The following is a 20,237-nucleotide window of genomic DNA, read 5'->3' on the forward strand; positions in this document are numbered from 1 at the left end:
TGCAATACATGGACTTGTCCGGCTGTGCGCAGCTACTCCAGGAAAACCTGGAGAAGCTGGAGTGGAGTCCTGAATAAAAGTGAGGTTTCCCATCCTGCAGAGGAAACACAATATATGATGTTAGTGGTGCAATAGGACACATGAGACACCAACATGATGCCGTTTATACAATTCATTGCACAAGTGCAACTTGGACTGAAAAGCTGTTTCTGTTCAGTTACAGTTACAAACTGAAGCTACTACATGGTACAGCCAAAGAAAATTGCAACTGTGATATAATTGGTTCTTACTGAGTAATGAAGGCTATTCCAGAGGCATTATTATTGTTACACGATTGTTCAAAACAGGTCTCTCTTGTGAATAAGATACTGGGTCTCAATGAGATGTACACAGTAACAAAGCCCCGGTTATAATAGGAGTTTTTCCCAATTCTTCTGTTGGTTGAAGGTTAAACAAACAGCATGTTCATACAGAAAAGAGTGCATTCGTTTCAGTTAATTACAACAGAAACCTTTGCCTCAAATTCCAGACCAAGGGAAAATCCCCTCCCATTAAGAACACTGTCAAAACCTTTGATAGTGTCGAATATATCTTAGTCTTCTTCCTGTGTGGCTTCTCATAAAAGTCAAACAGTGGTGGTGCACTGTTTTTTTTTTTAGAGTGCACTGTTAAAATGTCAATAAGTGAAACTCTGACCGTGTATGTGCATGGTGTGGTGAGTATGCTTCATTTCCAAATGTGAAATCTGGCCTAGTAACCAGTCGGAGTGATAACATGTTCTGTTTGAAATGTGAATACTTAAATGTTTATACACTCTTAGAAATAAAAGTGCTAAGTAGAACCATATAAGGTTATTCAGCTTGTCCTCATAGGAGAACCCTTTTGGAGGGTTCCACCAAGAACCCTTTTTAAAACCCTTTGTTCAGGAAAGGGGTTTTAAAGGGTTCTCTGGATCAAAATGGTTCTTACTGGAACCATTAGTGTTACCAAGAACCATTGAAAACCCTTTCTACTGGAAAGGGATTTTCCAGAAGCAAATGGTTCCAGGTAGAACCTCAGCCCTTGTAGAAGGACCATTTTGGAACCCTTGTTTCTAAGAGTGTACAATATGTACTGTACATAATGTTTAAACAGCGCTACTGCCGGTCATATCTCCTTCATCTTATCAGACATTAAGTGTCTGTAATAACAGCTCAACCATGAAGTCTTGTTGCTCACCCTCACAGGGGAAAAAAGACTGGAATCCCCAGACAGGGTTTTTCCTCACCTCACAAATTCCATTCAAACTGATGGTTTTCTTTAGTGGTGGTGTCGTATCTCGCCTCGAGAGTTTTTGTTTGTCAGCTCAGTAACTGACAGTTGGACTTTCCAATAGTGATGGATATTTTAATATGAATCATGGCCTTTTGTTTTGGGCCACTGCGTGTGTAAATACTGTTGTATTATATATATATTTTTATTATGTAATATGTATTTTATTTTTTTATACAATTGTTAGGGGTTTTATCCCCAGTGAAGTTGCCTATGTTACAAATAAATATATGTACGCCTGTGTTGGCCACAAGATGGCAGTGTTGGTTGTTGGTTGCTGGTTGCAGCTGTGGTTTTGGAGCACAGCCTCTTACAAAAGAGAAGTTGGTGTTTAAAGCTTTTATTCTCCAGGAGGATTAGAACAATCTCATGAATTGCAAATTCTGCCTCGGCATAAAGAGCAGTGCCCATGTATTGTCCATATGCCTGGGATATGGAAAAAAAAAACATTTACATCACAGTGTGTTTCATATCAACAGTGCCTGCAATTTTGACAGCGTATTTTAAATAAATACTGATGTTATTTTTAGATCTCGATAGGCTGCTAAGTATAAAAAGGAGTTTCCATTGTTATATTTGTGGTGCATATTATTGTGGCCCACTACAGAGAAGATGCATAACTTACTAATGTTAGACTTTGCTTTCGTTTGTGTAGACAAAAAAGAGTAATATTAATAAATCAATTTGGTGCAGTAAAATGTAATTTAATATATTTTATAAAATTATGAAATTCAGAGGAAAAAAAACCTGTTCAAATAAAGATTTATTTTAGAAATTTGGCACGAAAGTAACTCACAATAGTAGCATTAAGTTATCTATTAATTACACGTAATCAACCAACATTTAATTTTCTCGCTTGTATCATGTGTAGAAACAACAGATGTCAGTTTTGTTTTTGTTTTGGGAAAATAAGAAATAGAAAGAAATAACAGCGGAGGACAGCGTTAGTGGTTTCCATGGAAACGGGACCCGTGCTCTCGAGAACAACAGCTCGCGCTCTCGCTGACCGTCCCGTCTGCAGACAACAGAGGCGACATCAGCAGGAGGGAGTTCACTGTCATGTGAAGCTTGTTGCGGTTTGTTTGCTTTTTTGTTATTATTATTATCACCTCTTTATCTTGTTTTGTCTTTTCCACCTGTAATAGACTCAAATGGGGGTTTAAAAAAACCCCCCGTCATTGCTGCGGTATTTGTTGAACGAGTGGACACAGCGTTGTCCTGGCAACTTAGAGGCGACAGCTATTGAATTACTAAAATGGGGGCCCACGCAGGTTTTCTGTTCTTCGGGCAGTCAGAAAATGACCTGAGATCTTTTCCTTATATAGACTTTTGAGACGTCACTGAATTTGTCCGGTTGTGTTTTGTTCCATTTGTGTTGGGACTGTTAGCAACACAAGTCAGAGGGGGAACGTGGGGAGGTGAGGTGTGTCTGATAGAAGCAAACCTCTATGCAGATAATAATACTGTATATATATATATTAACCAAAGCACACCAGCATTTTTTTAAAAATTACTTACAATATCACAATATTGTGCCAATTTTTGTTTCCAGAGTAAAGACCTAACATTTTAAACTCAAATTCAAATCACTGATGCTACGTCTGCACGTCTACAAAGTGCTTCATGGGTCATGCTCCCATCTATTTAAATGCTCTCCTAAAGGCTTATGTCACCTCTCCACTAGAGCTGAAACGATTAATCGATGAATCGATTATTAATCGATTACTAAATTAATCGCCAACTATTTTGATAATCGATAATCGGTTTGAAGCTTTTTTCATGATTAAAACCAGATTTCTGATTGTTTTAGCTTCTTAAATGTGAATATTTTCTTGGTTTCTTTGCTCCACATAAACAAAGAAATAATTGAAACTGAATCAATTTGGTTTGTGGACAAAACAAGACGTTCAAGAACATCGTCATTTCCAGGTTTGACAAACACTGATCAACGTTTTTTAACATTTTCTGACATTTTATGGACCAAACGATTAATCGATTAATCGAGAAAATAATCGACAGATTAATCGATTACGAAAATAATCGTTAGTTGCAGCTCTACTCTCCACTATACTCCATTCACCGAGCGCTACCAGATCATTATCCCCTCTTGAAGACCCAGCTCTTTCTTCTGTCCGAGCACTTACCTTATCCCCTCCCCTGCACCATCTCCTTCTGCACTTGGATCCACTTCTGCACTCTCACCCTCTGTCTGTCCACTGTTCCCATCTAGAGGATATGTATTCGTCTTTTGTAAGTCACTTTGGATAAAAGCGTCTGCTAAATGCTTAAATGTAAACGCAGTCCCTAACAGTAAAGTCAGTCAGTAAAGTTGTCTTCACTGTGAACAGGTGAGGAGAGCAGTTTGAGAGAGCCCGCTTGCCTGGTCATGGCCGCCTTCCTTCAACCCGGAGTGAATGTTTCACAGCTTTGTGAGGATGCGGAACAGCACCTTGAAGCGGGACAGCTGGGTAGAGCCACGTCTCTCTACATGTCTGCCTTCAGGACCCATGCTGCCTCCACCGTGTCCCACATGCGAAAATTGGAGAAGCTCTGCCTGGATGGAGTGATCTCTACTCTTGAAAGTTGGCTTGACAGTCACGATGAGAACCAGCCTGCTGAAAGTCTCAATAAAGGCTTGGTTGCTGTGTTTCTGTCCACACTCTGCCCCAACAACCTGTCAGCCACCATTTTCAAAATGGAGTCTCTCCTGCAGAGTGGCAGGCATGGCTGCGAGGAGATTTTCGCTCGCTGCACTGTCCTGCTTGAAGGAAAGAGAAGCCCTCATCCAGAGGGGATGACTCGCATGGTCTTGGACATAACTCGGGCTCTGGCCTGCTTGTTGGCAGACCCTCATAGTATTAAGGGTTTGAAGCTTTACCTTGAAGCTTACCAGAGCAACAAATCTGAAATTGTCACGCTCGTGAAAACCAGACAGGCTCAGCATATATCAAAAATAGTAAAGGCCCTTAATATTCAAATACAACACCTTCATCCCACTCTGATGTTTGACAGCACATCTGCAGTAACGAAAAGTGAGAATGACAGGCTCAGCGTGGGTACTTCCTCTACAATTTTTGAGTTTTTATTGGCAATTTCGCCCAATGACATAGAAGTGCAGGAACTTCAAGCAGCACACTTGTTTTTATCAGCCAAGTTTGTGGAGAGTGCAGAAGTCTACTCTGCTCTCTTGCATCAAGGTCATTGCCATAAGATGTCAGTGAGTGGATTAGACGAGCCTTTCAAAGACAGTCTTGAGAGGAGAGCAAGGCTCTTAACCAGCCGAGCGGCTGCCTGGTTCTCAGCAGGTGGGCATACTGCAGAGGCGTGTAGCGATCTGGGGGAGGCATTCGAGATCCACCCTGCCACGGCCAGGATTTATTTTCAAAAGCTCTTCGCAGATCATGGTACAGGGTTGGCTGCCCGAAGCCATCTCCGTCAGCAGGCAGAGAAAGGTCTATGTGGTTACAGAGAGAAGGTCCTCATGCGTCCAGACCTACGGTCCACTGAAGGAGTTGAACTCCTGGACCCTGTGATCACTCAGTTACGTGCTCTGTGCCATTTGGAGCCTGACGGCGGAGGAAGAGAACTGAGGATACGACTTGCTGACTGTCTCCTCCTCAGAGGGGAAAACAAGGAGTCCCTCTCCATCTGTAGCCAGCTAGCTGCTGCCAAAGGTCAGCAGAGCTATCAAAACACAGTGCAGGTTCTCCGTGGATATGCAAGACTGCTTTCTGATGACCACAAGGGGGCATTAGAAGACTTCCAGGCTGTGATTGAACACAACACCCCTCACCCATCCAGCTGTGTGCGGGCACTCTGTGGCAGGGGCCTTCTACGCATGATGAGTGGCTTAAACTACCTCACAGCTCTTGACTATGTAACAGCAAGCCGGCTTCATTCTCAGGAAACAGCAGTGACCGTTCGCTGTTTGGTGCCATGGAACTGTCGGGGACTGCTGTTTACTGTTTTAGTGGAGCAGGGACGAGTCATGCTGGAGGGGACCGGAGAGAAAGAGTCCAAGTCCACATCTACTGAAGACTGCCAACAACCACAGCAGGACAATCAGCAGCATGTGCCATCAAAGAGAGACAGCGACAGATCAGGGTATGTTGTTTGTCTTTTTAACAACCATTTGTAAGATCTGTGCTCAGAAAAAGGTTGATCATGTTCTCTCTGATATAGTTTTGCTTTATGCTGCACCTTTCCCCACTCTGTGCATTAGGATTCCTACTGGAGTTCACTCCCTGGCAGTGCTGCTGATGGAGCTACAGCCAAGGGCTGATGGGCCTCAGATCCTGGCAGCAGATGCCTTGTACCAGCTTGGCAGAGTGGAGGAGGCTTACCGGCTACTGCTCTCGGTTGCGCCCACCAGTGCTCGCGCACCCATTCTGGCTCGCCTCGCCCTGCTGCAGCTGCACAGAGGCTTTCTATATGACACCAATCAGGTATATATAGTAGGATTAGAGCAGAATCCTTAAGTGATGACTAGAGGAACCATTGATTCTTCAAAGTGGATCCAAAGGTTAAGAAGTCTTAACCTCAAATGATCAGCTGAGCATAAGGACATCTTTCACAGTGCACATTATTTTAATGGAATGCATTAGTAACACAGACTTGTGTCAGTTGCTTAACCCTAGAACACCATTGCTGGGTGGTTTTCACTCGAGCAAATAAATTGATGTGATTTTCATGAAAACCAAGTTTTCATCTTCATTATTTTTTTTTTTGAAATTTAGAAATGTTTTGTTCCCAAATTCCTAATTTTCCAGTTATTTTTGGAGCATTTTTATATGGTCTGCTCATGATGCTTTTCCTTCATTTTGTTAGACATGACACAGTTTAAAATAAAGAACACTACTCAAATTTGTCATGTTTTGTCATGTTTTGATATATTTTGATGACAATACTTTTTATTGGGTGTATTTATTATCTCGGGTAAAAATCACCCCGCATTAGTGATGGTGTTTTAAATTTGAGCGATAGTGTTCTAGGGTTAATATCTTAATTTTTGCTGCTTTCACAGAATAAGATTTTTTTTTTTTTTTTTTAATATACATTTTTTTCCCCTGCAGCTCCTGAAGAAGCTCATTCAGTGCGGTGATACGAGCTGCTTGCGCTCCCTACTGGCGGTGGCAAAACACAAGGACCGAACATTGCTACATAGACACTGTCACTCTGCTGCAAAACGTATCCTGGAAGACTCGAAAGAGGAGATCGCTATCAGGGAGGCTGTGGCTTATCTCTCTGTTGCCATCATGGCATCCGGTAATTGATGCGATATTGATATGTGACCTGATTTGGATTGTAGAAATGATCAACACCAGGTAATATATTAAATATTGATAGGAGTAATGATCAAAGGGATACAGCTCAGTAGAGGAAGGTCTACATGCCTTTCCAAACATGTAAAGTAAAAACATATCAATGCCATTTCAGTGCATACTATATATCCTACTCTGTGCTTTTAATGTAATGGAACCAATCAAGCAAATGTGCTTTTTAAGGTGGTGAGGCAGCAGACTCGTTGTTGGAAAGAGCCAGGTGCTATGTGCTGCTGGGCCAACGAAAGACAGCCATCTTTGATTTCAGTGCCATTCTAAAGGATCACCCAAAACACGTCCAGGCTCTCTGTGGAAGAGGCTTCACCTATTTGATGCTGAATCAACAAAAGGTATTTTTGAGTTGAGATATTATCAAATGTACTTAATTATATGTTATTGTTTTTTTTAAAAACATCTCTCCTTGTATAAACTTTACTACGTCACTACACTTTGCTTCACCAGCTAAATTAAAGTTGCAATGTGTAACTTTTGGTGATTTTTGTTACGCTCAGTGTGTTTACATGCATGTTAAAAGTCCCATTTTAGTCCGACTAAGGCAATAATTTAGTTCTCTTAATGTCATTGTAAACCACATTAGTCTGACTAAAATTTAGCAAGTCTTAGTCGGACTAAGGCAATAATTCAGTTTTCTTAATGTCATGTAAACCACATTAGTCGGACTAAAATTTAGCTAGTTTTAGTCGGACTAAGGAAATAATTCAGTTTTCTTAATGTCATGTAAACCACATTAGTCTGTCTAAAATTGAGCTAGTTTTAGTCGGACTAAGGCAATAATTCAGTTTTCTAAATGTCATGTAAACCACATTAGTCTGACTAAAATTGAGCAAGTTTTAGTCGGACTAAGGCAATAATTCAGTTTTCTAAATGTCATGTAAACCACATTAGTCTGACTAAAATTGAGCAAGTTTTAGTCGGACTAAGGACGTATCCTGGAAGGCAATAATTCAGTTTTCTAAATGGCATGTAAACCACATTAGTCTGACTAAAATTGAGCTAGTTTTAGTCGGACTAACATACCTGGATAATGCAATACATAGTCAAAATTTCCTACCCAGTCTATGACCCGGAAGTAGAAGGAGACAGCTGATAAACTGCAGTACTGTCGCCGTGAAAGAACAAACAATACAATGGTGTCTATACGAGAGTGAAAGCTATGAAGACTCACTTCTGAATTACATACAGATACATTGAGAACCACAGCATGATCCATCTCACCACGCTTCTCACCAATGTTTGTTTTTCTGTTACGCAAAGATCAACAGGAAACTGATTCAATATGCCGTAGCTTGTGGAGAGATACAGCGCCACCTACAGAGGTGGAGTCAGACGTACACAGCCAATAAATTGATTTTCTCCTCCCATGTATACTTCCCATGTACTGTCTGATTGCCTGTCTTAGTTGGACTACAGCCTTAGCTTGGTTAAACTGACTGAGATACTTAAAAGTAACAGTATTTTTAAGTAAGAGTAATTTTTTTGGTTACTCTACCCACCTGGTCTGATTCAAATGCACATGTGTTTATTTTTAAAAGTTATGCACTGATGTCTCAACAGTATAAGGTAATTATCTCAGGAGTCACAGTCAGCCAAACACTATGTTGGTAGAGGAACTAACTAACGCTTCAGGGTATGAATAGCTATTCAATTCAAATGTTGGCTGAGGTTTGTGGTGCCACTGGATATGCATGTTTAGTATACCTCAAATGCCTTTTTCTTTACCACAGGAATGCACTCACGATATCCTGACAGCACTACGGATAAACACCGACATTGTCATCAAAGACATCCTGTCACTCAAGGACAAGGCACGGAAGCTGGTCTGTGATTGGCTGCATCAGTTCTGTCGGACCAGTCTGTTGGACATCCTTGACACTCACACCATCCCCTGCCATGAAGAGCAGCTCAGAGAGGCTTTTATAATCGGTGGAGCTCTGATGAGGACCGACTGCAGAGACCCCAGATGGCATCTTCTCTATGTGGACATACTCCTCGCCAAAGGTGAGATGAGAACTTGATATCAGTGGAAATGGTAGTTGCAGATGATGCTTTAAGTTGTGTGATGTTTTCATTTGAATAAAGACAGCTTCTGAAGCGTGCACTTCTTGTTCACAGTAGCCCTTACTCCCGCTGTTGTGGTCCATCTGCTTCAGGTGAAGTGAAAGCCGCAGGCGCTCATCTGTGCCAGGTGTTTGGCCAGGAGCCAAGAGATGCGGTGGCTCAGGCCAGGTTGGGTGTGGTGGAGGCCTGGCAGCAGAACTACCGCAGCGCAGCACGCAGGCTCAGCAAACTGACAGAGAGAGATCCATCCAGTCTGGACTTCTTACTGATCCTGGTCCCAATCAATCAGCGCAAACATATAGCACAGGTAAATCTCAATGGTGGAATCCTAGTTTATTAGTTTCCAGAGTGTTTGCCATAGGAAACATGATTTTTTTTTTTTGTGGTAATAGCAGCATTATTTTATTCTACAAAACAGGAGGATATTAAATACAGGGGATATAATGTGCCCACTTTTCTTGTTTTAAATTGACGGCAAGATAATTCATTATTGAATAGATATATAATTATATAAAGAAATACATTAAAAGTAAACCAACACTGTAAGAGGAAGCATGCCTTTAGGTTTATATTTATTTTCTAATGGGAATTTATGAGGTGGACAAAATCAATCAACACAATTAAAATCACACACACAATAATCACAGGTGTGTGGACATAGGACAACATATTGATGTGCAACCAAACTTGACTTTAAATGATCCCAATCTAATTTCAGGTACTAGAAATAAAGTACAATAGGAATAGTCCAATCAAGAATTCAATCAAGTCTAAATCTAAATCTGGGATGTGTGTATTCTACATTTAAACTAAAATGTAATGAAGCCAAAATAACCCTGCAAAGGTTGTTTTTTAATGTACCACAATTTAATTTGCTTGACAAAGCCAGTATTTTCCTTTTCCTACTGCAGCTCAAGTATTGTAATAGTATTTATGTATTTATTAATGCCAGACTCATTGATCAGCACTGATATTGTAACAGGCAGCAGCCCTGGAGGCCAGCACCATGTCCTCAGGTGGTCATTGGGATCAGGCGCTCACACTCCTCACTGTAGCAGTGACAGTAGCGGGCGATCACAGGCTCCTCTATCTTCGCCAAAGGGCTGCCTGCCTGGCTCAGCTGGGCTTGCATGAGCGGGCTGTCGCTGACCTGGACACAATTATCCAGAAACACAGCGGATCCAACTCCAGCTGCTCATATGAACACCAAGTCTGCGCGGAGGACCTGTGTCGGCGAGGCCGCAGCCTGGTGCTCTGTTCCAGAGAAGCAGCAGCTCTCGAGGATTTCACACAAGCCCTGCAGCTCCACAGGGAACAGGCCGTCCACTGTGTGGAGACCGGATTGGGGAGGCAGCGTCTGGGTGAATGCTTCCTGCGGGGGGCGCTGCAGCACTACGGGGAGCAGCAGCTCAGTAAAGCCTGGACATTTATTGAATGCGGCCTCATTGTTGATGGTGAGAACACAGAGCTCCGCAGACTGAGGGCAAAGGTCAAAAGGGAAGTGGCTAGCCCGTGCAATGTCAACTAATGTTGATAGTCGGTGGCAAAAAGTGTGAGAAGGAGCTTCAGCTGAGCTTTACAGAATGTAGCCATGTTAGTGCCTGTACATTAGGGTTTGGTATTCTGGAAAAACCAGCTAACCAACTAGAGGAATCTTCCATAATTTTAAAGGACCGCACTTGTTCTTTAAGCACACGGTGTTATAGTTTTCAGTATAATCACAGAACAACAGTATATGAGAGGAGACTGTGACTCATAGATATTTGCAACACAACAATTTTATTGAATCATCCCTTATTTCATTAGCAAGTAAACTTTGGGAGTTCATATGTTTGATGACAGAAATATAAGTAAGTGAGTCATTTTGGAAATGGAAACAAAATATGATGAGTATATGTTAATAGGAAATGATGTGATTATACATAAGTCACCTTTTCTTCTGAAGGTGCAGGACCAGCAGAATGCAAAGTTCAAAAAGGAGGTGAAGCCCACACACTGACTCAACTGCTCTGCATAAGATCAGTCTTTGTGGCAGTGGTGTAAGAATAGAATAATATCATGCAACATAAAAACTGAGAAACAAGCCTTAATTAGATTAAACAAATATTTAAGAAAGTGCCAGGTGTGCAGGTTTTATTTCAAACTAGAGGAGGCACAACAATTCTCAAATAATATCAAGCACAATTTTGAATCCATAAATACAGGAAAACAATCAATTCTGCAATTAAGTCCGTACCATGGACATTAAAGACAAACACAAAGGTAAAGTCAGTGCATCGGAGCACCTGGAATAAAGATTGCTAATTTAAAATGATGTCAACAACAGCATTGGATTTATGCATATGTTATCTGTGTCATCTGTGAAGAGGGATTCATTTGTACTTTGTTACGCAGACACAGTAATGTATTGTGGCTCCATGTTACCGAAGTAAGACTTTTCCCATTCACTCATGAGGTCGAAATGCAGCGGACGTTCGCAGAAGTTGCAGGAAGCCGTGGCCGGGATGTTGAGCTTGAGCCCGGCCTCCTGCCACACCTCCACCAGAGAATCTGTGAACGACAAAACAAACATTAACACGAGGAGGGAGACAATAAATGCCAATGTGTATTTCACAGTCAAATATTGCTGCTCTGCTCATTGTTATCAACCACATACAAACACTATAGTGTGTAACAACAACCATGTGTCAGTTTAAGAGTGTTGGACTATTTGGTAGAGACACTAAACAAAACACCTCACCTTATCCACCTTAAAGGTTCAGTGTGCAACAATTAGTGTAATCTAACTGTTTCACTTGGACTTTCCCAAGTGCATCTGGTAACTACGACACACACTAACTAGTGACAAGCAAAGCTGTTGTTTTCGGTGTACTGAAGCATTAGAATCAGTTAATTAAAAATGACCGGATCACAGACTCCGTCTGACACTGAACTAAAATGCGGCTGAACAGGTTGTGATTCAGCTCACGATTGCCAGCTTTCGGCAGTGCTGTCGCTACAAGTACACCAGAGAGAGAGATTTAAGAAATGTCCTTGCTAAATGTTGATTCAGGATTTTGTGATTCCTGTGACGGACGTCGCGCTCATGACTCTTCAAGTCACGACACTCTCTGACCAGTCAGTGGCACAGGCTAAATGTTACACACTGAACCCTCTATCTTCATTGTTACTACTGTCTGTCTGTCTGTTGTCACTGTAGCAGCTGACAGACCTAAGGATCTCTTCACTCACCCACAAAGTACTTCATCATGGTGGGGTTGTGATGAGGAGACGGAGCCAGGCGCAGCAGTTCCTCACCGCGAGACACTGTGGGGTAGTTGATGGCCTGGACGTAGATGTTGTGTCTCTCCAGCATCGTGTCACACACCTTGGTGTTCAGCTCAGCATCGCCCACCTAGAAAATGGACCAAAGAAATGCGACAATTACGATTCGGCACAAGCCAGTTACACGGTGATGCACATGGGAAAGGCTGTCATAGAATTTTAAGATCCATCATAACATTTTTATATTTTCATTTGTGGCTTTAGAAGCGTTTTGTATATTATTAGAACTGCCAGAGTCTATTTATTTAACCTTTATTTAATATGGAAGTCGGGGAATAATGTTATTAAGCTATGCTATGTTCTGAAATTGATTCTAGCTATGTTTACTTCAAGTTTTAAGATGATTCTCTGTGACATTCTAGTTCTGATCTTTAGACTGTGATGCATAACTTTTGGTTTGTTCTTCATGAGCAGATACAATATGAGCTTTTTTGTATGCTGAATCTGAAAACAGGTTCTGTGAAGGAAAACTATCAGACCTGACTGAGGGAGCATTTGTGTGTATACACCGACAGCACAGAGGCAAGAAGGGGCAAGAAGCATTTATCCCATATCCCATCAGACTGGAGATTCACTGCAGTTTGGTTGACTTTAACATTTTTGTGGGTGCTTCTTTGTTTTTGTTTAAGTCAAACGTCAACTGTCTTTCCGTGCACAATGTTACTCTTGTCTTTATCTGTCTTGATCTAAAATGAATGACTTAATGTGTGCAGCATGGAAATGTCACCAGGCAATATCTGAACACTGCTATACTGAGAAACAAAGAAAATATTGTGGTGCAGGTGATTTGAACTCACCTGTTTATGTTCCAAACGTACACACTACAGCTTTAAAGACACTGCGACATCAAAGAGAGATAAATGTGCTGCATCTTCATACCCGTATGGGGATGATGTGGCTGGGGCAGTTGACCACAGGCAGGCCCTTGTCCATGAGAAGCTGCCTCATGTGTTTGACGTTCCTCTGGTGAGCTCTGCGGAGCCCCTGCCCCTCGGGGCTCTTCAGGACCCGCACGGACTCCAGGGCTCCAGACAAGACCATGGGCGGCAGGGCAGTGGTGAAGATGAAGCCTGCTGCGAAGGAGCGCACTGTGTCCACCAGGGCGGCGCTGCTGGCAATGTAGCCTCCCACACAGCCGAATGCCTTTCCTGGAAGAGAACAGTCGAGGTGAGGAGACGGGACATGATCAGTGATGGGAGGTTACTTACATTTAGTAACAGCACTATTACTAAACATGTTGTACACTCTATTTTATTTACTCTAGTTCACATTATTTTACTTCTAAAATATACTACAATGTTGTGGATTAAACAACCCAACAATACATATATCACATACAATAATATTATTTTTGTTGTATGTATGTACACTAATGAAATTATTTGTTAGATGTTAATATACATTTATATGCATGGGTTTTACTAAATGATGCATGTAGCATTCTTATTAAGTCCTTTTAATTGCAGGGATGTCTTTGTATAATGTGTAACTGTGTCATATCAGTCTGATTCTATACGTGCTATGCAGTGTTTTTGTACGGCTGTCAGGTGCTAGATTAACTTCATTATCATTTAATGCGTTAAAATTAGTTTTGTTTGGCTAGTGGTCACTGGATTAGACTCTGACTTTGTTTAAGGCCCTATAGTTTTCAATTAAAAGCTTGATTGTTTGATATATGATTAATTTGATATGTTCTGAATGCCATCGCATCATAACAACTTGTGTCAATTTGTGTGTTAAAAATACAAGAGTATTTCATTTCCATTTAAGCCTGCTGCTATTTTGCGAAACCGTGCCATATGACGTCCAGTGTTGTTGTTGAGGATACAACTTGTCTCTTAAACTAATCTACTGTCCAAACAGTGCATGTGTGTGTGTGTGTGTGTGTGGTTGACAGGGAGTGACCTTACAGTTGTCTCCTTGACGATGGTTTTATCAGTTTGACCAGAGAGGGAGTAAAGCTGGCACCCAGCTTATAAAATCCGCTGGTTCCTTTGGTGAGAGCTCACTCTTATTCTGTCCTCTGTCACAGAAAAGTGTCATGTTTGTTGATGGCTATTGTTACTGTGCTGGCAGTGTGTGTGTGTGTGTGTGTGTGTATGGGAGTTTGGCCAAGAGGAGAGCCAATTAATCTATGACCGTTGAAGCCTTCGCCTTTGACCGTTTGCCTTGCCCCTCTTTGTGTTGTCCATGTAGGAGTGTGCTTTCTCCAATCAAAAAAAAACCAAAATAGTGACTGTCCTTACAAATTTGAATGCATATTATAAAGGATACTCACCCAAGGTCCCAGACACAATATCAATCTTGTGCATTACATTGTCCCTCTCTCCCACTCCAGCTCCGTGGTGTCCATACAGGCCCACGGCATGAACTTCATCGACAAACGTCAGCGCTCCATAACGGTGAGCGACATCACACAGTTCTTCCAGAGGACATATGGCGCCTACAAATGCCCCAGACAATGAAATGGTATATAATTAGAACTGCGCAGTATAGTAGGTGAACAGCAGGGGATCAGTGCTGCAAATGTCACCGTTTAAAATGGAGAACACACAGGATGAGGCAGACGTATTTATAGAACTGCGCTCATGACCAGAGAATGAATAACATTGAACATTTATTCAGGAAATTGCTTTTTGAGGTTTTATTTTCCTGGATGCACTCATCCAGTCACTCCATCACTCCGTTTGTGTTTTATGAAGCTGTCACTGGTGTGATAAAGAGCAGGGTGGGTGTAGGGTGTGGTGGGATGCTATTTGACAGTGATGAATTACTGATACTGCAAACTGAATAATTGTAGATTTTATAAATACCCTGCCAGCCACAAGGTTTACAACACCCCATTTTCATTTTATAAGCATTTTTTTAAAATCTTGGAAAATTCCAAACATGTCAAAACAACAACAAAAATCACCAAAACCCAGAAAAGGTATTCCACAAATGTCATGGAAAGACACCAAGATAGAAGAAGAAAAGTCCAATGGCTTCCTAAAGACAATGGCTTTAAATAAATAACAGCACAGTCTCCATTACTTGAAGGTTGAAGCAAAGCAAAATATTTGTGGGTTTAATTCAAGGATTGAAGACTTAAGAAAAAAAAAATATATATATTTTATTAGATAAGTGTATAATTGGTCAAATGCAGCTTTATCATACTATCATACAGTTTGACCACATTTCTTATTATATTCTGTACATGTGGATTTATTGGTATTAAGTTTGGTGCATTTCTTGTAATGTCATAAAACAACAGAGATTCAAGAGATTTATATGGGTTGTGTGCCAAATACTGCATTTTGATTTATTCTTACTAACATTGTGTAATAATAATAATAATATCAAATGCTTAATGTGGGTGAATTGTAAGTCTTAGAGCTGAAGCCACCTATAGGCTATAAAGCAAATCAAAATGTCTATGTTCTATATATTTTTTAATGACCATACTTCAAAAAAACGTCAACGATCATATCCCTCTTCATAAATAATACAACTGTACGTAAAACAACATTCATACAAATGTGCAAATGAAGTCAAACTCCTCTGTCTTACCGTCCATTGAGTGCACAGTCTCAAACGCCACTATTTTGGGAGTCTTGGGGTCCGAGCGCTGCAGCAGTTCCTCCAGGTGTCGGCTGTCATTGTGGCGGAAGATGAAGCGTTTTGCTCCGCTGTTCCTGATGCCCTGAATCATTGATGCGTGATTCCCTGCATCTGAATAGATCTCACACCCTGTACAACACAGTGGAGATGACTTTCCTCAAAACACTCTCAACCCTGAGGTCTTCTCTCCCCCCCTTTGTGCAATATATAAATGAGATGCAGAAATGACAGAGGATCTGGATATGTGACAGAACCATCATCCAAATCAATAATTACCAGGCAGCATTTTAGCCAAAGTGAAGAGGGTGGAGTCATTTGCCACAAAGCAGGAGGAGAAAACCAGAGCTCCTTCTTTCCGGTGCAGCTGGGCGAGCTCCTTCTCCAGAGATACATGATAGTTACTGGTGCCTGAGATGTTCCTGGTCCCACCTGCACCTGCACCATGTCTTTCCAGAGCATCGCTGAGGAGGTCCAGAATGAAATGGAAAAAAAGAAGTGGGAAAAAAGACAGGATCACATCAACAACACAATGAAAGTGAACCATCTCTCCACATCTCTCTAGAAATACAATGTACAGTTCAAATGAATCTTGGCTGACTCGATGCAGACTTTCCTGAAAACACTGTGATCTTTACCTGATGGCACCGATGACCCTCGGGTGACGACTCATGCCCAGATAGTCGTTGCTGCACCAGACTGACACCTTGGCTCCCTCTCGGCCAGAGATGGAGTAATCGTCTGCAAAGGGGAAGACCTCAGCGCTCCTGTTCACCGTCTTGAAAACTCTGTACGTGTGGTCCTGCTTTTTCTCGGCTATCTTCTCGACGAAGAAGCGGTCGTAGTCGTAGCTGGGTCCAACTGTGGGGGTGATAGATTTGACTTTTTAAATGAAATTATTAACATCTGCTTCATGTCATTGTATTATAAAGAGTGGAGATATAGGCACTCTTTATAGTACAATGCTTTCTCTGTAAGAACATACCCATGTTATCTTTGAGGAGGTGGCTGACAGTTTTGTCTCGAATTGATGTTACGAGGTTTGACGTTTTTAAACCTTTGAACAGAGAAGTCATAAAACCTGTAAAAGAGGAGTGCGAGTCGGTCAGTTTCTCATTGTTGTTACAGTTTTGTCCTGGATTTTCAGTTTTGCCCTGAAAAGTTAAAGCTCATGTATGACTATGCAGCATCACTGCAGTGGTTTGACTCCACCTACCTTCTTTGACGTCCTCCTGAACTTCAGGACTGGCTTGGACCAAACCAATCTGAGAGGTGACGAAGGGGCAGCTCTTGGATGCGGATACTGCCACCTGAGTGGCCGTTTGAGCAGACATCCTCCTTTGCTCCACTGTCAGGTGGTGGTCAGCCCTCAGCTTGGTATTCAGAGAGGCCGGGCCGCTGACTGTGATCTGGCGGGCGATGATGGGGCACTGATCAGCCATAGACAGCAAGGCAGCTCCGGTCCTCCTCAAAGCTGGCTTGGGGGCGGACTTCAGAAAGGGGCAGTGATGAAGGAAGGCAGCCATGGTATTGCAGCTGTAAGGACACAACACATGTAAATCACATTGTTCTGACCCAGCACCTGCAATTTATTTACTTGGAGTAAGGATGTTTGAAACTGTGTATAGTCTATATTTATTGTTTTGTGGACTCTACAGATTACTTTTATATAAAATGCTGAACTTAAATCGCAAAAAGTGTTACATTTTAAAGGGGACATATTACACCCTATTTCTCCAAGTTAACCTAGTTCCCTGGTGAGCCACTTGGGATACTGGGAGCTAACAGCAGTTAGCATTTGGAAAAGTGATCATTTTCTGGCTCTAGCAGGCACATTGCTGTCATATATAACATGTATCCACTGGACAGATAAATCCTCTGAAGCCGGAAGTTTGTGTAGGACTCTGTGCTGCACTGCGGAGCCAAGAATAGAACTTTTCACAGACTACGCAGACTTTCTGATACTGTTGCCCTCGCCAGCACTCTTGCGTGTTTTACGGACAAAGCGGAGCTCCGCGAGACAACGATTCCAGGAATTTAGCACATTGTGACGTCCCAATGAGTGCGCAAGTCAACATCGCGTGTTTTATCTCCTGTACACTCTTAGAAATAAGGGTTCCAAAATGGTCCTTCTACAAGGGCTGAGGATCTACCTTCCAGTAAGAACCATTTTGATCCAGATAACACTTTAAAACCCCTTTCCTGAATAAAGGGTTTTAAAAGGGTTCTTGGTGGAACCCTCCAAAAGGGTTCCAGGTGGAACCTTTATAAAATGTTCTACCTGGAGCCAAAAAGGGTTCTCCTATGAGGACAAGCCGAAGAACCTTATATGGTTCTACTTAGCACTTTTATTTCTAGGAGTGTACTTAGACTGAGGTGGACCACAAAAACATGAATGAGTCATCTTTTTTCGCACTTTGCCGTCTGATAGGACCTCCAGAGTCCCAAATATAAGGATTTAAATGATTAAAAAGTTGATTTTGTATAATGTCCCCACACTGATGGGCACTGCTATTGAATCCTAACCCAGCACCCAGGGTTTAGTTTACATGATTAAAATGTTCAAAGAAGATTGATATATTTATGGTGGTCCAGTTTAACTCCAGAGAGCAGCAGATGCCTCCAGCGGGGTGCGGCAAGGTTGCTGCCGCTTATCTTCCCCCTGCAGGCGCTCATGAGCTGCTGTGACTGACGTCATCAGATGAGGCCGATTGTGGCTATCGAATAATGATCCTCTAAAAACACAGCAGAGGGAATAATCAACTGTACATGTATTTGTGTGAAATCAACAACAACGCTTTGCTGTGAGGTAAAGAATGAACTTTGGCTGAAATAATTATCCACCGATTCATGGCAAAATTCTTAATTCACACTGTAGTTTACACACAAAGAGACCAGCTGGATCATTTCCTTAAACAATGCCCTGTGGCCAGTAGATAAGGCAATTCTGAGAATCTGTGTATTTCTCTTGTGGTCAGATGTTATCTTCACCACAAGTAAGTCAAAACTTAATTTCATCCTTTGTTCTGTCTTTTTTTGGAACTGTATGCATAATATACATATACATATACATATACATATACATATACTTATACATATACTTATACATATAAATAAATAGATGAAGTCTGAACATTTGAATAAAATCTAGATATGTCCCCTAAATAAATAAATAATAAAACACAGTCATAAAGTGAGCATACACATAACAATTTCTGCTTCAACCATTACTGAAATTTAACATTATAGCGTATATAAAACATTCTATACACATGGACACACAGTCATTATGATGACATTCTATTCAAATGTGGTTTTTGTTTATATATTTGCTCTCATTATGTCCTCTTACAAAGTATCTTTATGTATTATTGTATATTTCTAATTTGAAGAGACATGTTTTATTCCATTACTTTATATTATGCACTGTATTACATGTTATTATTATCTGTATTTTAGGACTTTTTTTGTTATTATTTTACACCGTTGTTTAACTGGTAAATAACAATAACTGCCTTATTAATTGTAGTAATAATAAAAATAGCTATGATATTAATAATTACAATATAAACAATAATAACAACAACAGTTGAGTGTGTCGGGAAGCTCACCTGTTGACCTGCACTGAGGACGAACTTCAAAACTGCAACTAGACAGATGGTCAGGAGGTGGTGACAGTTAATGGTCAGCTATCGTTGAAGAGTATTATGCAATCAGCTTTAATCCCACCCCCTTGGAGGTGTCACAGCTTCAGAGAAGGGGGCATGCAGGGAGTTGTGAGTGCGTGTGTGTATCTATGGGAGGTGCAACGACGCTGATAAGGTTCCATCAAGGTTGTGCCTCTGTAAAAAAAAAAAAAAAAAAAAAAAAAGTACTACTTTCAGTGTCTACTCATTTATACAAAACTACAAAGAGCTTCACATAAACACAGTGAAAGAAGTGTGTTGTGTAGAGCTGTATGTAAACATAATGCTGTAGTCAATGAGGAAAAACTTAAACAAACACTTAAAAACAGTAAATTATTCACAATTTAAATGTTGCATGCAACACAGGGGGTTCATATTTGTAATAACCGGGACAAATATGTAAATATATTTGTCCCGGTTTATGTGTGGAATATTCTGAATCTGAATCAGAATACTTTAAAGTAGACAATCTGGAAATATATGCTTATACAGTCAAAATGATAGGTTGTAGGAGTGTTTTTACGTAGTATTTTACATCAGATCTCACCTCAGATCTTAAATACAATGGTTACGCATATGTATTGTTAATTATCATGATACAACAATTAACCCTTAACAATATCACCAGTAATACAACTTTTGAACACACACGCACTGCATCATTCGCAAAGATCATATCAGGTTAATTTAAAAATGATTTGGTTAAAACAAGCTGAGAATTGAATTGGCAGGAAATACACAGCCAGTTATATCGGATATATCTCAAAAAGGTTTGTTTTGACTCCTGTGTTTTTAGATTATTTTTTCTCTGATATAATCCACACTCGCTCAAGCATGTAATTTACCTGGGAGTGTGTGTGCGCGTGTGTGTGTGTGTATCTCTGTGTGTGTGTGTCTTCACCAGCAGATGGTGCATTCC

At 41.1% G+C, this 20,237-nt stretch overlaps 1 protein-coding gene across 2 annotated transcripts; it reads right to left on the reverse strand.

Annotated features, from left to right (window-relative positions):
• Positions 1–10,508: 10,508 nt before the first annotated feature.
• Positions 10,509–19,315, reverse strand: LOC310932374 (5-aminolevulinate synthase, erythroid-specific, mitochondrial-like). 2 transcript variants are annotated; one of them, XM_083895682.1, is made up of 10 exons: positions 19,244–19,315; positions 16,849–17,168; positions 16,618–16,713; positions 16,271–16,493; positions 15,912–16,096; positions 15,585–15,764; positions 14,314–14,478; positions 12,915–13,183; positions 11,943–12,105; positions 10,509–11,261 (listed from the first exon to the last, which is right to left on the reverse strand). In XM_083895682.1, exons 2-10 carry the CDS (start codon positions 17,156–17,158, stop codon positions 11,098–11,100), a joined length of 1,755 nt encoding a protein of 584 aa, XP_083751808.1. In that variant the 5' UTR covers positions 17,159–17,168; positions 19,244–19,315; the 3' UTR covers positions 10,509–11,097. The 2 variants fall into 2 exon arrangements, with proteins under 2 accessions (XP_083751808.1, XP_083751809.1); XM_083895683.1 differs by lacking the exon at positions 19,244–19,315 and having other exon boundaries at positions 16,849–18,002.
• Positions 19,316–20,237: the final 922 nt, after the last annotated feature.

Source organism: Microchirus variegatus, assembly GCF_963457635.1.
Source record: "Microchirus variegatus genome assembly, chromosome: 9".
NCBI classification, from domain to species: domain Eukaryota; kingdom Metazoa; phylum Chordata; class Actinopteri; order Pleuronectiformes; family Soleidae; genus Microchirus; species Microchirus variegatus.

Coding starts and splice junctions, on each gene's coding strand:
- LOC310932374 (XM_083895682.1), bottom strand. CDS start 17,158: ATGGCTGCCTTCCTTCATCACTGCCCCTTTCTGAAGTCCGCCCCCAAG. Junction 12,106..12,914: donor GCCACATCATCCCCATACGG/GTATGAAGATGC, acceptor TCCATTTTCTAG/GTGGGCGATGCTGAGCTGAA. Junction 11,262..11,942: donor CATGATGAAGTACTTTGTGG/GTGAGTGAAGAG, acceptor TGTCGTTCACAG/ATTCTCTGGTGGAGGTGTGG.